The sequence below is a fragment of the Pyxicephalus adspersus genome, chromosome 5 (genome assembly GCF_032062135.1).
Source record: "Pyxicephalus adspersus chromosome 5, UCB_Pads_2.0, whole genome shotgun sequence".
NCBI classification, from domain to species: Eukaryota; Metazoa; Chordata; class Amphibia; order Anura; family Pyxicephalidae; genus Pyxicephalus; species Pyxicephalus adspersus.
In genome coordinates this window covers 21,447,610-21,463,523 of record NC_092862.1, presented here as the reverse complement: position 1 = coordinate 21,463,523, position 15,914 = coordinate 21,447,610, and the positions used below count along the sequence as shown (strand labels likewise).

Below are 15,914 nucleotides of genomic sequence, written 5' to 3'. Positions count from 1 at the left end.
ATAAAATTATTCACATCATTTCTGGGTAAAGCCACTACTGAAGACATATTTTTTACCAGACATTCCAAAATCAGAAAAAAAGTAACAGCCACGTGCAAGGTGTTTTTAAATCTGTGTACATCTGTGAAAACATTTTTTTGCAACACTTTCATCTCTTCATAGCAGAACGAGGATGCATAAAAAGACAGTTTGAGCTGATACACAGAATCTATAATTCAAATATCTTTTCACATAAATTAATAGCCTTTTAGGAGACTTTTTGAGCCCCAACTTCATCTGAATTTTGCACTAACCATGTGTAAATTTCCACCTTGGGTAACATTTTATTTTACTTGTGTTTCAGCCTAGCGGAAAAGGAAATAGTGCTGGCAACAGTAAAGTGCCCCGAGATTACAGGGACTGGGATAGGTAAGAAATGTTAATGATAATAACTAATAATCCTGTTAAGGTGGTAAATGAATGTAAAAGGGTCATTGGGAAGGGAAAATTGTGGAGGGGGACATTTGCACAAGAATTTAAAAAAAAACTTTTGTTATAAATATTCCCTATTTGGTTTTAATATGGTAAGACATACTGTCTTAGCCTCATTGCAGGTGTGTACAAAGCTATTTGTCCCAAGTTGCATATGTGACATTTCACTAAAAAAGAGAAGATAGAATTAAATATTGTGTTTTGTTAGTTGTTAGCATTCATTATCTTAGTCCAGTATCTACGCCACTTTTGTAATTATGTCATGGGAGAATAAAGCCCAACTATTCGGGTGTGGTAGTATATAATATGCTGATGAAAATGTGACCCTGTATAAACTTGAGAAATGCTTCTTTAAACAAATATAATAATCAAATTCCTGTTGCTATAAAGGTGGTGGTACAACTTCACACATCTAATCCTCTAGCGTTTCAAAGTAGATACTGCTTTGAAAGGACAGGAGCTAATAAATTTTCTATATACATCTTTTGTAGAATTTGTTTATAGCTCCAGTCCTCTTGAAGTAGTAGAGCAGGGGTTCCCGGTCGGCAGCCTGGCTGTCTGACAGGTGGGCTGCAGGTCTGTGAGATTAGTGGTCCGCGAGCTCCAAGAGGTTGGGGACCACTGTAGTACAGTACTGTATTAGACATCAGTCAATGCAGAAAGTTTGTAGTTCAAATGGTAACTTGTGTTATCCAATAACAGGTATTTGGGTAAAGATGGAAGCTTTTTTAATAATTTCAGTCACTTTTCCAGGTTGTACACAATTGTGTAAAGCCTAAAGCCTAAGAAACAGATCTAAGAGGTTCTAAAAACGTCTGCTTTTAATGCCATACAATAGCATAAATTTTAGCTGTCACAACAAACTTTCAACATGGTAATATAATATTACATAACTGGGCAAGTTGAATTTTTAAACTCTCCTCCTTTTATAATATATTTTACAAATATATTTTTGATTTACAAATAAGAAAAAAACATTTTACCTGAATGTATTTTACCTTTGCCTTTCCAATTTGTTTCATACATAAGTATCGTTCTTCATAATAGGTTTGATATTGAAAAAGAATTATCAAAAGTTGATGAGAGCACTAAGAAAACTGACCAGTCCAAGACGGTAATAAATACAACAGCTACAAAAATAAAGAAATCAGTGGAAACATCAGGTAAACATACTGCTTGTCCTCCTGACTTGTTCTCTTTGCTATGTGATCATGTTTACCAATAATTGACCTAATTGAGATAAGATTGTATAAATGTAAGAATGTTGTTTGTGTAATCATTTTGATATACTGTGCATCTGTGTGTAACTATGTGATTCCCATCTAGGTATGAGCTTGGAGCAGAAGAGATTTCTTGCAGAAAGGGAGAAGGAAAAAGGAAATGAGGCCTTCAGAAGTGGAGACTTTGAGGAGGCCATATTATATTACAGCAGGTGGGACTGAAGTATTTTGCTTATATAGCACTGACATCACTTTATTTAAATTCACTATTCACTACCCCAGAGAAGTCCCATATCTTGCAGTTGTAAATATATCCACTAATGCAAAATTCAGGACCAATTTGGGAAAAAACATACTTACCCAGCAGTAAAATAATGGCTTGTAAAGTAGGAAGCTTAAAAAAAGAACAGATGAACATATGCAAATGTGAAATTAGTTTAAGCACGAACGCCATTGCTAAAATTCAAGTTTTAAATTACTAAAATAGAAGTTCTTTTTATCCTCCCTGAGCCCCCTCCCCTTCCCTTATCACCTACTCCTATTACTTTTGCTACTTTGCATTTATTCTTGAAAATAGTTCATTCTTGAAAAGATATGCCATGAATTTTCTTGCACTGGATCCTTTGTAACCCACTAGAAGATGTCACTTTATAATTTTGCACTGTAACCGTAGGTGGATTCTAGTATGCTAACTTAAGTTTTCATTTACGGTAACTACTGAAACATGGCACTGCAGGAAAAACACTCAATGCATTAACACAATCAAATTTTGAAATCGTGTTCAATTTACATTGTACTAACTGCACCTATAGAAACTAAAAGAGGGCTTGCAGACTGGACCAGAAGGTACCTGCACATACATTATCGATGCACTCCTTCTGCTCAAGTAGTTTGCTGGAGTCCTGAAATTCACCAAGTACTTCCAGCTCTGGGAACCCTGTCTGCCTGAACAAATACAAGATTGTCACATGGGGTTGGCAGGGACCTTGCTTAGTCCTGTTTTGACTTTTAGATAGTGGAATGTTGTAAAGGTCAGGGGACTAGCATTTTACTTTGGTAGTAACATGACATATGTTACATGTATGAAAATGATCCAATATGCTTTAAAGCTTCAGAGTTAGCCTTTGCAATATCAGAATTGTTGGTTGAAAACACTTTTTTATTGTAATTGTATAATTGAATATAATATGATCTTGTCATAGGAGCTTATCTGTGTTGCCTTCTGCTGCGGCTTATAATAACAGAGCACAGGCTGAGATTAAACTGAAGAACTGGCAGAATGCTTTCAATGACTGTGAGAAAGTACTGGATTTAGAACCCAACAATACAAAAGGTAAAGGACAAAAAAGCCTAATTTTCTAAACAAAGTACAAAATGAAACTGCAGTAAAATTATTAAATGTTCAGTTCATCCAAAAGTTAGGTTTATGCTAAATATTGAATCTGGGGGCTCCCCAGTGGTGAGATTGGTCATATTTTAAAACTCTCTACCTTTCTACCTCTATGCCTGTTATAACACAGCAAGGTGAGTAGGACCTCATAATGACTACAGCAGATGTTCATAGTGCAGAGATCTGACCAATGGAAGCACAGTATTGAGAGGTTTAAGATATTGTCATGTGGTTAACAAACATCTACCTGAACACTTATGGTTCTATTTATGAAACAGGGAATTTGACATTCCCTCAGACATTACCTGGTGGAAGTCTCCCAAGTTTATGTGTTTCAATGGCAGTAATTGATTCCCACCAGGGAATGTTTGAGGGGATGTCAGATTCCCTGTTTTATAAATAGAGCCCTTAATGTCAATTTTTGTGGGTTCCAGCTTGCACATCATAAGTGCTGTGTTCATCATGAATGTTACAAAAATATAGCCTTAGATGTATTAATGATATATGACTATGGTAGGGACATTAGATTCTGAGCTCCTTTGAGGGACAGCTAGTGACATGACTCGGCACTTTGTACAGCACTGCATAATATGTCGGCACTATATAAATACTGTGTAATAATAATGGTGCTTGCTAATGCTGTGTGGGGATCAACCATTGGTTTCCCTAAAAGAGTAACACTTTTTGACATGGGTGCATTGTAATGTGTCCTTTGTTAGTGTACCAATGCTTATGTGCCACATTATTATTATTATTATTATTATTATTATTATTATTATTATTATTAATAAACAGGATTATATAGCGCCAACATATTAGGAACTGCTGTACATTATATAGGGGTTGCAATCTGACCTAAAATTTACTGAATTTCTCTGATCGAATTACTCACAGAAACTCTGTTTAAGATTACTTACTGTCCATTGATTGTATCTTTTGTATGAAACAATTTCTCATTTATTCTTTAATTCCTGTATTCCCTTTTTCATTACTTCATTGTATATTCAAATACTGATTGAAGTAATAATGCAGATCACTGTAGTCTGGCTATAACTGTCTGTTATAGTCAAACTAAAATCAATCCCATCTACATTTGACTTCATTAAAGCACATTTCCTTAATGAGCTCTTAGAGCTTCTATCTTGGTCAGAGCACTTTTCCGGTACCCTTTGTTCACCATGCAGATTTCCATATAAATCCCCAATTTTCATTGTATAAGAGTATTGTTGCCTGCCTTTGACTGCCAAGCAATTAAATTCTTCTGTGCTGGATGTAGTAAGTGGTAAATCTGGTTAGCTTCTATGGGCCTGATTTGTTAAAGCTCTCTAAGGCTGGAGAGAATTCACTTTCATCTGTGAACCTGGGTGATCCAGCAAACCAGGAATGAATTGTTAGCAAATGTTTTCAAACCTGGACCAGATCCATTCCAGTTTTTTTTGGATCACCTAAGTTCACTGATGAAAGTGTATCATCTCCAGCCTTGGAGAGCTTTCATAAATCAGGCCCTATGGGTCACATATATTTTCTTTTATTTTTATTTTACTTTAAATGCGCTTTCTCATATTACAAAAAATGAAAAGTGTCTATCATTCACAAACTGCCAGTATTTACATATGCAAAGACCTGAACATAGGGTATATACAGAAAACTGTAACAACTGAAAACACGTGCCCCCAATTTTGTGGAAACATTAAGTCTACATACACATGTTAGATAATTCTCGTCCGATTATCGTTTTAGAGTTGGTATCGGGCGAGAATTTGGCAGCTGTACAGTGGCCGTCCGACATCGTTCATAAATCTGTCCTGGCAGATCCACGAACGTCCGTAATGTAGAAATAAAGGTAAGGGGAGAGAGCCCAGCGGGGTGCCGCTCCATCGTTCTCCCCCCTCCCCTATCCATAGAGCACAACAGTGCTGTATATACAGCCCTCGTTCATCTTTCAGTCTTTTGTCATTGGAAAGGATCGTGAAAGATCCTTTCCAACGACAAAAGTCTAACGTGTATTCCTAGCCTAAGTCATTGTATGAATACTTCAGATGTACAAAAGAACATACAAAAGAGCAAAGGCAAAAGGTAACCTTCAAATTTACAATTTTGGCGTAATCTATTCCTCATTGATGCAGTGAACCTAGAAGCGCTTTGTTTTGAGCACTTCCAAGTTCACAGCTGTCACTTGGCCACAAAAAAAAAAATTCTATTACTGGCATTTCATTTTGTAAAAAAAGCAGTTCTTGGTATGCAAAAGATATATAAGATTTGGGGGTATCATGCTAAAAAGTACCTTTTCCAAATACTTATGTGCTAACCGTGAGTAAAATAAAACAACAATGCTTTGTTGGTAGAGTTAAAGTGGACCTTCCACAATTTTTTTTAATTTGACCTTGTTCCTTTTCTGCTCACTTCCTCTTACATACTGACTATAGATCACTTTAGATGACGGAGCACCCACTGCCCACAGACTCCTGAGATATCCACATCCTGTAAGGCTTTAGGCCATTCAGAAAGGCATTAACAGATCATATATATGTGCAGGGAAGCCTCATCATGTTCTTTCTGTTTTCAAATTCGCGATAAAAAAATGTAATGCTATAATGCACCCCTGCTATGAAATCATAGTTTTTCTATTACTCAGATCTTTGTTATTATTCAATATCTTAAATAAATTACACTATTAAGATATAGTTAAAAGGTAGTCCCCGAGGTAAGGGCATCCGACATACGGATGACTCCTAGATATGAACAGGCTTCCCTGCTCCTTCGTGTGCAGCTCAAATGACTTGCATAAGAAGTCTTTTGCTGTTCTGCAAACTCTTGTAACTCTTTTACCCTCTGTAGTTGTTTCTTTTTGCATATTAAAACACAGCTTGCTCCAGAAGGTAATGAATGTCTAGGTTCCATAAATTTTTTTTTCTTTGTTTGTGATTTACTCACAGTGAGGACTTTACACAGTCTCTGACACCAAGCTGCCTAATACTAATAATATGTTGAGACAAACATCTGTCCTAATTGCATTTATTAAAATAATGTACCTGTTCTGTTTTACATACAAATTCAACTTAAGAACAAACCTACAACCCCAATCTCATATGTAACCTGGGGACTACCTTTGTGTATATGTATGTGTATATATATATATATATATATATATATATGTAGAAAGAAAGGAAAATGGCACTGCTATACCAAAGGATACCAAAGGACTTCAGTTGTTGGTGCTTGTAGTTGTACTCAGAATTTCCAACTTGTGCCCAATTCAGTGAATGTTTCTGTATAATCAGACCCTCTTGTTCACTTTATCTTTGCAGTATTTTTTTACAATATTGATATATATTAATTTTTTACTACAGCTCTCTTACGTCGCGCCACAGTCAACAAAAATATCCATAACTATCAGGCTGCCTTCGATGATCTGATGACTGTCTTACATCACGAACCAGACAATCCTGTAGCTAAGGTAATGTATTGGCTGTTAATGAAGATATAATAGGAGATAGCAGGGACATGAACTCATCAGTCCGCTGATAATCTTGCATTTTCCAGTCAGCTGGCTGGGTTGGAAAATTACATTTCCATATTCTTAACTGTAAGTGGTGTCATTCTCCTTGCTGTCCTTTGTGATGTGTCAATCTCAGGACTGGATTAAAAGAAACGCAAATAGTTTGACATCCAAAAGTTTCATTATATGCTCTTCAACTGTGTACTAAGCTTTTTGCATATAGTTCAGTCCAATGGTTCCCATCTGATAATCGGCTCAGGGTTGATATCGGACGAGAATCTGGCGTGTGTACAGAGCCTGTCGTCTATCGTCCAAATGACCATCCTGGCAGATCCACGGAAGATGGATGACGAACGATCTTAATGGAAGTGAAGGGGGAGAGCGTGCAGCGGGGGTGCGGCCTTTTTTATAGAGCAGAACGGTGCTGTATGTACAGCACTCGTTCATGCTTCGTGCAGTCCTTAGTCGCTGGAAAGGATTGTGAAAGATCTTTTCAAATGACAATTATTGAATGTGTGTACCCAGCCTAACTCCTTCTCCTTTCTTTAGTTTGAATGATTTAGTCTCCTTTTATTTTTTTTTTTTGTTTTGCCTTAGTCCACAGAATTCATGGTTTCTGTGTCACCTGTACTGAATACGTGGATACATTTATTTTGTAAAGTGAAATTTAGAAACTGAGCTTTTTTGTTATTATTTTTGGATAAACAAATATTTCTTAGGCTACGTACACACGTCAGATGATTCTGGTGTGTGTAAAGCACTCGTCCTCCGTCTTGTGTACAGCGCTCGTTCCTGCATTGTGCAGTCTTTTGTCGTTGGAAAGGTTTGTGAAAGATCTTTTTCAACAACCATTATTGCACGTGTGTACGCAGCCTTAGAACATGTGTGCCGTAAACTGCTGTGAAGGCTAATATATAACACCATCTCATTTCTGCTTCTCTTTCCTCCTAGAAAGTTCTGTGTGAAGTTGAAAAGCTTCTGCACCAAGAGGTAGAAGAAAACCCAAAGAAAGGGCGAAGAATCATCATTGAGGATGTGGAGGGTTCGGATGAGGAGGATCAAGAGAATCCAGACATCATTGAAGGTAACTTATATTGTTGTTTTCTGCACCAAGCATTGCAATATATGTACTTTTGACTTGCTGTAGGAGCATTTAGATTATCCTATTTATAGAGAACCACAATTTCTCACTAAATGAGGAAGTAAACATTGTTCTCTTGGCACAATTTTTTCTAAATGCATTCCCTGGCTAATTTCCTTCCTAATAGTTTTCTGAATACTTACTGCTATTTTTTGGTAGCATTTCCTGTTTAGAAGACAATTATCAGTTTTTCAGGGCATGTCTGTGTGACATAGGGTACCCACAGACTTCCCCTTCCTGTTCTAATGGAAGAAGATCTTTTAGCTGGATGTTGGTGCTTGGGCTTCAAGGATTTTTTTCCTGCAGGAGCAAGGTATGGGGGGAGGTTTAGGGAAAGACTCAGATTGTTTCTCTAAACTATCCCAGCCCCTCACCCTACCCCCCTCAATACATTTAGTTCCCTGCAGGTCTGTAATTACCTACTCCAATTGATGCTGCTTTCGGATTCAAATGTTGTTTGAAGCCAGGCCAGTAAAAATCTGGTGCCAGGCTTCCTTCATCTATTTAAGTTCCCTAAACTTGAACTAGACATCCCCATATTGCAAGAGTAAGGTTGCATTATAATTTATTCGATTTTAATACGAAGGGAGGACTGGATCTGATGTTTGTAGTCTTTCAAAAAGAATATGCATGGTGCCTGAAGCTCCTTGTACTGCTGCACAACCCCCACCCCCATCTTTCTACTGGACTGTACAATTCAGCTAATAAAAACAGCTCACGCAACTGCCCAGAAATTAAAATGCATACCTAATATGCAGATATAATATCCTGTAAACATGCCCCTATTGTAAATGAAAGCTGTAGATGAAAATGGCATTAAATGTCAAAATAGATCTCAGATCAGCCACTTGATAACGAGGGAATTCTGCAAACATAACACACCAAGTCTAACCACTATAGCTGGCTGCCTTCCCATACAATTTTTCTGAACCCATTTGCAAGGGAACACCTCAACTTTAACAAGTAAAAAGAAATTCAAACTATTGTGGAGGTGCAACTACTCACACTCCTTGTTATTATCTGCTCATTGTTCTCACTGAATGTTGATAATGTAGTTTACTTCTCTATGATAATGGTAAGTATTCATGGTTCTTCCAGCAGAAAATCAGATATAACAATAAAAATATTGATAAAAACCTAGAACCCTCTCAGTTTTTTTTTCCAAGCTCTGTTCTTCCAGCTCTAGTGTTTTCTGGAGCTGAAAACCTTGAATGGTCCAGCTGGCATTCACTTATCTGGCACGTGTAATAAGCACATACTGGGATTAGTGTAAATCTTAATGAGATTCATGTTCACGTGGGGCCAGAGTGACATGTGTGTAGCTCTAGTTATACAGCAACTGACCTCTCTTCAGTAAAAAGCAAAAGCAATAACTGTGCAAAGTGCAGTTACTCATAGCAGCTTGATTACAATTTCTGAAGTGAGATTAAAGTTAACGTGTATATATAGAGGTAAAGGGTTGTCATCACTGACCTTCAATTTCAAATACTAGCTTCCTGGCTTTCATTTTTGACCTTCTACTGGAAATGCTAGTTTCTGGGCTAATCCAGTGTTTTTAATACTATTTGACTCCCTAACCCAGAATAAGTATTCATGTTCTGATTTTATCCTGGATTCACTTGCAGGTCCACCACTTAGAGTATATTGAAGTCAAACAAGGACAATAGAATTTTCAGAAAGATGTTAACAATGGCAGGGCCAATATTAGAACTGGTTTACTTTAAACAAACAGCAGTAAAAGACTGTGCACACTAATAATTATTTGGAATAATATAATCAGGTTTTATAATTCTTTTAATTTCATCATGTAGAACAAAGTACATTCTATCTTGTTTAATTCCTTAGAACCACCACCCAATTGGTCACACATTCATCCCACATTTACACCTGATTTACATCAAGTTCTATATATATATTGCTGGCTTCCAGCTGACATTTGTATCTCTGTTCCCAATATAGTTCTTCCTCTGCTCTGCACTGTACGTTTTTCTGGCCTCTCCTTAAGCACCACAAAACACTGATCTATCTGTGACCTGAATGGTCAAGTGTGTGATCTAGGATTTCATTGAAACCGCTAAAAAGTTAAAAGTAGCTATTTTTCCACCATACATACAGTCATTGCTGGGGCTGTTGAATAATAACATCTTCTATCCTGATATACAAGCACATCTATCTTGGGCTCACAAGTCTGGTGCAGTCTATAATCAGACAGAGAACGACCTCTGCATGCAAGAGGGTCAGATATTTCTAATCTCTGTCTAACAGGGGCTTACTGTCCATTGCAGACCTGACGTACCGCCACCCATCTTCTATGGACTGTATGAGGTCAGCAGCTGGCATAAAAGCAAAAGGTCATTTTCAGTGATCTCTGACCCTCCCACACTCCAGCAATGGTGTCTGATTTGGATAGAGAGATTGTGTCACCTCGACCAGTCACTGGGAAGTGAGCTTTTGTTTACAGCCCTCCCCCAGGATGACTTTATGCTTTATCCATCTCTAGTGCTCCTCCACCATTATTATTAAACAGTATTTTTTTAGCTCCTACATATTACGCAGCGCTGTACATTAGATAGGGGTTGCAAATGGCAGACAGATACAGACAGTGACACAGGAGTAGGAGAAGACCCTGCCCCGAAGAGCTTACACCATTCTTTTCTTTGTCACAGCTGTCATCCAAATACTTGATTTCACACCTCAATGCACAAAAAAACTTCTATCTATAGCAATCTATTGCAATGCCCAGCATCTTTGAGATGTGTTAGGTGCCACTTAAAATAAATGGCACTGCAATTCATTAATGTGTGCTCAGTGCACTCTTGTCATTGCATGTTACCGCAACATGTTTAATGTGAACTAGCTGTAAAGTATGTGCCAAATTCCTTTTTTTATCCCATAAACATTATTTATTTTTCTTTATAGTTTCCACAGCCATTTTCATCAATGTGTGTCCAAAACACAGTTGTGTGTAAAACCATTGTACGTTATTTAATAACTTTCTGTTTTATGGGTTTTAGATTCAGATTTCAATTCTAGACAGGACACAATTAATAAACAGGATTTATATAGGGCCAACTTGTTACACAGCGGTGTACATCATGTGCAAATGACAGACAGATAATGACAGTGACAGGAGAGGACCCTGCCCCGAAAGAGCTTACTATCTAGGTGGGGGAAGTAACACACAATAGGAGGGGAGTAATGTAGTGGTGGGAAGTAGTGAGGGTTTAAGAGACGAAGAAGACGGATAGGCAAGTTTGAAAAATGGGTTGTAAGGGCTCTTTTACATGAGCAGGAAGTAGGAGCAAGGCGAACAGGACGAGGAAGACCATTCCTGAGAGTTAGGGCAGCTAGAAAAGTCTTGGAGCCATGCGTGTGATGAGGTTATGAGTGAGGAGGTGACTAGTAAGTCATTGGAGGAGCGAAGAGAACCGCTAGGTGAGTATTTTTTTAATAGGTCAGAAAGGTAAGTGGGACAAGAATTGTGGAGAGATTAGAAAGTACAAGAGCTTATCGTTGATTCTTAGGTGAAATGGAAGCCAATGAAGAGAATACAAAGAGTTGCAGTAGAAGGGGAGTGGTGGGAAGGATGCTTTGAACCGTTCCTTATTGGCAGCCTATGTGATGGTGTTTATACCCTATACCACGAAGTGCCTAAAAAAAGAACCATTGTGGCAGAATCCCATGGTGTTTAATGAGGTGGCTCAGTTTCTAGCTGTCCATACAACACTAATGTCCCAAGTTAGAATCTTGGCTAGGACACTGCAGAATGTGCATGTTTACCATGTGTTTGGGTTTTCTCTGGGCACTCTAGTTTCCTCCCACATCCCAAAAATATACAGCTAGGTCATTCTAGAAAAAAAAAAAGCTGGCTGTAGGCTTTGTTAAGGACATTGCACTATGGCTATGGTAGGGACAAAAGATTGTAAGCTCCTTTCAGAGACAGATAATGACATGAGTATTAACTTTTCACTGTGCAAGTATATAAATTCAAAAAAATAAATATCATAATGAAAGAAAAACACAGAAATACTGAACAATGTCCTAAAAACAGTTTATATTGTTAGACCTAAATTAAAGTTAATTGAATAAAGGGTTCAACATATTTAACTTATAATTATAGGTATTATTACTTTAGTTATTCTACCATGGTGTACGTTTCGGAAAAACAAACCTGCAGGGTAATGGAGACCTTCAAAAGAACTCTTTTAACGGTAATATTTGACATTTTGGTTAAAAAAAATGGTTTTAACACAAAAGGTGCCTTTTTATGGATTTCTGGCAGACATTTGTATAATAGGGAGCAGACAGATGTTTCCTTTATACAGCTATAGAGCAGAGCAGCCAGAGTAACCAGTCTCAGTATCTGACCATCTGCTTGTGACAGGTTTAGCTTGTAACTGGCCAGCTTGAAGAATGACTTTTGTATTAGGTATGTTAATTGTAATCCCTGCACAGGGGAATAGCTGGGAAAATACTTTGCATGCTCCAGGGTTTATTGCTTTTTTAGTACAATATCCCAGAGATAGGAGGATTATTAGAGCTGTTTCATAGACGTGTTCATGTTATGTGGGTTAAAAAGGCAAATCATTGCTATTAACATTCATTGTGTATTCGTCACACCCCTGCTGTGACTGTTCAGTAGTTTGCTCTGCTGATGTCAATACTAAGCCTGTAACTTCCTTGTAGAAGCCGGTGTGACAGTGGGAGGAGAGACTGCAGGCGAGAAGACTGAAATGGGGAATGCTCAGAAAAAGTTTCCCAAGAAAACCTTTGAAAGGAAGGAGGAAGCCAACCAGACCCCTAATCACAGCAAGGCTAACAATCAGAATGGAGTAAGGAAAGACAACGTACAGGCAAATGATCCCTCTGAACAGAAGACCAAGCCTGGACACAGCAACGCACAAGCCCCTGAGGTCACATCCCGCACCGGTGGCAGGGAAACGGAGCTTCTTTCTCCATCAGCAAGGCTGAAAGCAGAAGGCAACCAGCTTTTTAAGAATGGCCAGTTTGGGGAGGCTGCGATCAAATACTCCGAAGCAATTGAAAATATCAAGAACACAGGTCAGTTGTGTTCGTATGTTTGTAGCTCCTATTACAAGCTTTGAGTATAGGATGACCATTACCGCTATAATGCAAGTCAGGTCGTCGGCCAATTGTTTTTATTAGCTGAATGTTTCAATTATTATTTTTAGCACCGTGGCTGCATAGTCAGAGGACTGCACTACCTGTAATATGGATACTGCAGTGGTAGAAGATTGTGCTGCAGTGCTGCTTTTCTGCTTGTCTAGATACCAATGCATCTCTTTCATATTTCAGGATCTGAGGACAACGAAGAGCTGGGGATCCTTTACTCCAACAGAGCTGCCTGTCATCTCAAGGATGGGAACAGCTTACAGTGCATTGAAGACTGCAACAAGTAAGTCAGATTACATCCTTATAGGATGGCTCCATTCTAATGGTTTTAAGGAAGAACTCCACTAATGCCTGTTTGAGCCATCGGGTGTATTGGTGTTACTTGCACTGCAGGCCTTCATCTTACTGCGTTGTGATATTTAATGTACTCACCGTAACTTCTGGCGGCATGGAAATCCACACTGATTTCTTTGGCACTCAGAAAAGATGCAAAAGTGTCCAGTGGCTGGACACTATCTCCTGATTCTCAGGTTCGAAAAAGTAGGTTTTTCAGTTTAATGGGATGAATTCCCCTCCTATTGTGTGATACTTCCCCCACCTCCTAGATTGGAAGCTCTTTGGGGCAGGGTTCTCTCCTCCTTCTGTATCACTCTCTGTATCTGTCTGTCATTTGCAACCCCTATTTAATGTACAGCGCTGCGTAATATGTTGGCGCTATATATATCCAGTTTAATAATACTAATTTTTTTTAATCCCGGTGACTTGTCACCAAGTAACTTTCTGCTCAGTCTGGTAGGGAAATCCTTGTTCCAGAGTTCCCAACTCTGCTCACCTCCTACTCATGTTCGTAAAAGGGTATCACTGTGCCTGCAGAACGTTTTTGTTCATTTACAATGGAAATTGCAGTAACTAGTATTCTGCATGCTGGGATACATAACTGACAGTTTCTTTAGAGACCTTACAAAGGTATATAAAAAAATAATTTTTTACCTAAAACCGGTCATTGGTACCCAAAATTATAAGTTTTTGGGGACCAAACCTCCACTTGTTTGTTGTTTTCAGAGGCACAGTGCATACATGTGTAGTCAAGGCAATGCCTTTATATTCTTATTCTATCTAATCAGCGGAATCAAAGGTCAGGCAAGACAGGAATTCTTGAACTCAGCCATGTTTCAGTGTATTGACAGACATATAAGGGCAGATCTGTTGTCTGATTAGATCATACATATTATATTTTTATTATCAAATACCTTTGTAGTGAAAGCATATTTCATTGAATGCCATAAGTGCAGTTGCTTGGCACTTAAGTATAGTGAAATTTTGCCCTCACTATGCATGCTGTTTTTATATAAACTTGTTCCTCTTGTTTTTTGGAGGCAACTAAATGACAAACCGATATCTGTCAGAATTCTCCATCCTCTCAATAGTTAGTGCACAGAATCCTATGTAAATCTATTTAGTATTTAAATATTATTCATTGAGCCTGATTTAATAAAGTTCTCCAAGGCTGGAGAGGATACACTTTCATTAGTGAACTCGGGTGATCCAGCAAACCTGGAATGGATCTGGTTAAAGATTCAAAACGTTGGCTAGCAAATAGCAAATGACTTTTAAGAAATCCATTCCAGGTTTGCTGGATCAACCAGCTTCACTGATGAAAGTGTATCTTCTCCAGCCTTGGAGAACTTTAATAAATCAGCCCGATTGACTTTACTAAGAACAGTTTCATAAATAGCTGTGAAGCAATCATGGCATTAACAAAGTTATGCAACTGATATGTATTGCTGCCTTGCCCGTCTTTACTATTTGTGACCTTATACCCTGCAATATATTATTGCAAGAAACTGTAATGATGGCACAATTATTATACCTGTAAAAAGCCAGCTATATAATCAGTTCATTTTTTAGATCCCCTGTGCCAGTGTGCATGTCCCTCCCTACTACAACTACTTTGAGTACTGCAGCCCGAACACACACTCACAATATACAAACTATTCCACATAAACAGGATATATAGCAGTCAAACGCAGTATAAACAACCTAAAGTTATTAAGTAAGTATAAAATACAGTTGGTACTGTACTGGTATATCCAGAAACTTGTCTGCAGAGACACAATCTGTATCATATTGAAGCACCAAGAAACATGAGCCAACCAGTGCTGTCACATGGGGAATCCATAGCCCTCAGTAAACTATGATTCTGGTAACCTGTAACATACAGAGGATATTACTTTGCTCTCAGTGTCAGAACAGAGCATCAGAGGAGCAAAGCGGGAGGAAAGTGAGTAAAACTGCTGGGGTGGAGGGGACAAATGTGATGTGGCTTTATGTTTGCTGCATGAATGATTTTATCTTTGCAATCTATATGCATATGTTTTAGTCTTTGGACGTGCAGGGCTTATTATTATTACACAGCATTTATATAGCGCTGACATATTACACAGCAATGTACAAGGTCCAAAGTCATGTCACTAGCTGTCGTCTCTCAAAGGGGCTTAAAATCTACTGTTATATGTCTATATACTGTAGGTATTTTTTTGTGGGAAACCAATTTACCTAACTGCATGATTTTGAAATGTGGGAGGGAACCCACTCAAATATGGGGAGAACCAGCAAACTCCATGCTGATAGTGTCCTGGCCAAGATTTGAATCTTGGACCCGGAGCTGCAAAAGCAAGAGTGCTAACCACTGAGCCACTGTGCTGCCTTACATACTATTAGAATTATGCTGTTGAGTGCTAGATCCCTCATCTCTTAAAATCTAAGTTCTTTTGGGCAGGATCCTCTTTTTCTTCTTCTCATTGTTTGTATCTGTCTGTCATTTGCAATATATACAGCGCTGGGTAATATGTTGGGGCTATATAAATAACTTATCATAATAATAATGCCATGAACAGGAAAGAAACTCTGTATGTTTATCTGCTTTTATATATATCATTTCTGATTTTAAACATTATGATCCACACTTGTATGTTATTTTGTTGATATGTGGATTGGTTGTTCACTGGTATAGCCTAAGAATTGTTTATGCTCCAAGTTGCAGTTTTCAAGCAGCAGGTA

The 15,914-nt window shown here is 38.1% G+C and overlaps 1 protein-coding gene across 3 annotated transcripts in view; it reads left to right on the top strand.

The window, feature by feature from the left end:
* SPAG1 (sperm associated antigen 1) overlaps window positions 1–15,914 on the top strand; it is a 51,198-nt gene that overhangs the window by 7,501 nt on the left and 27,783 nt on the right. For all 3 annotated transcript variants that reach the window (XM_072410837.1, XM_072410836.1, XM_072410838.1), the window contains 8 exons: window positions 344–408; window positions 1,519–1,634; window positions 1,798–1,903; window positions 2,894–3,024; window positions 6,432–6,538; window positions 7,532–7,664; window positions 12,408–12,782; window positions 13,038–13,137. In XM_072410837.1, coding sequence (XP_072266938.1) covers window positions 344–408; window positions 1,519–1,634; window positions 1,798–1,903; window positions 2,894–3,024; window positions 6,432–6,538; window positions 7,532–7,664; window positions 12,408–12,782; window positions 13,038–13,137 — 1,133 coding nt within the window. The remainder of the gene's footprint in view (window positions 1–343; window positions 409–1,518; window positions 1,635–1,797; window positions 1,904–2,893; window positions 3,025–6,431; window positions 6,539–7,531; window positions 7,665–12,407; window positions 12,783–13,037; window positions 13,138–15,914) is intronic.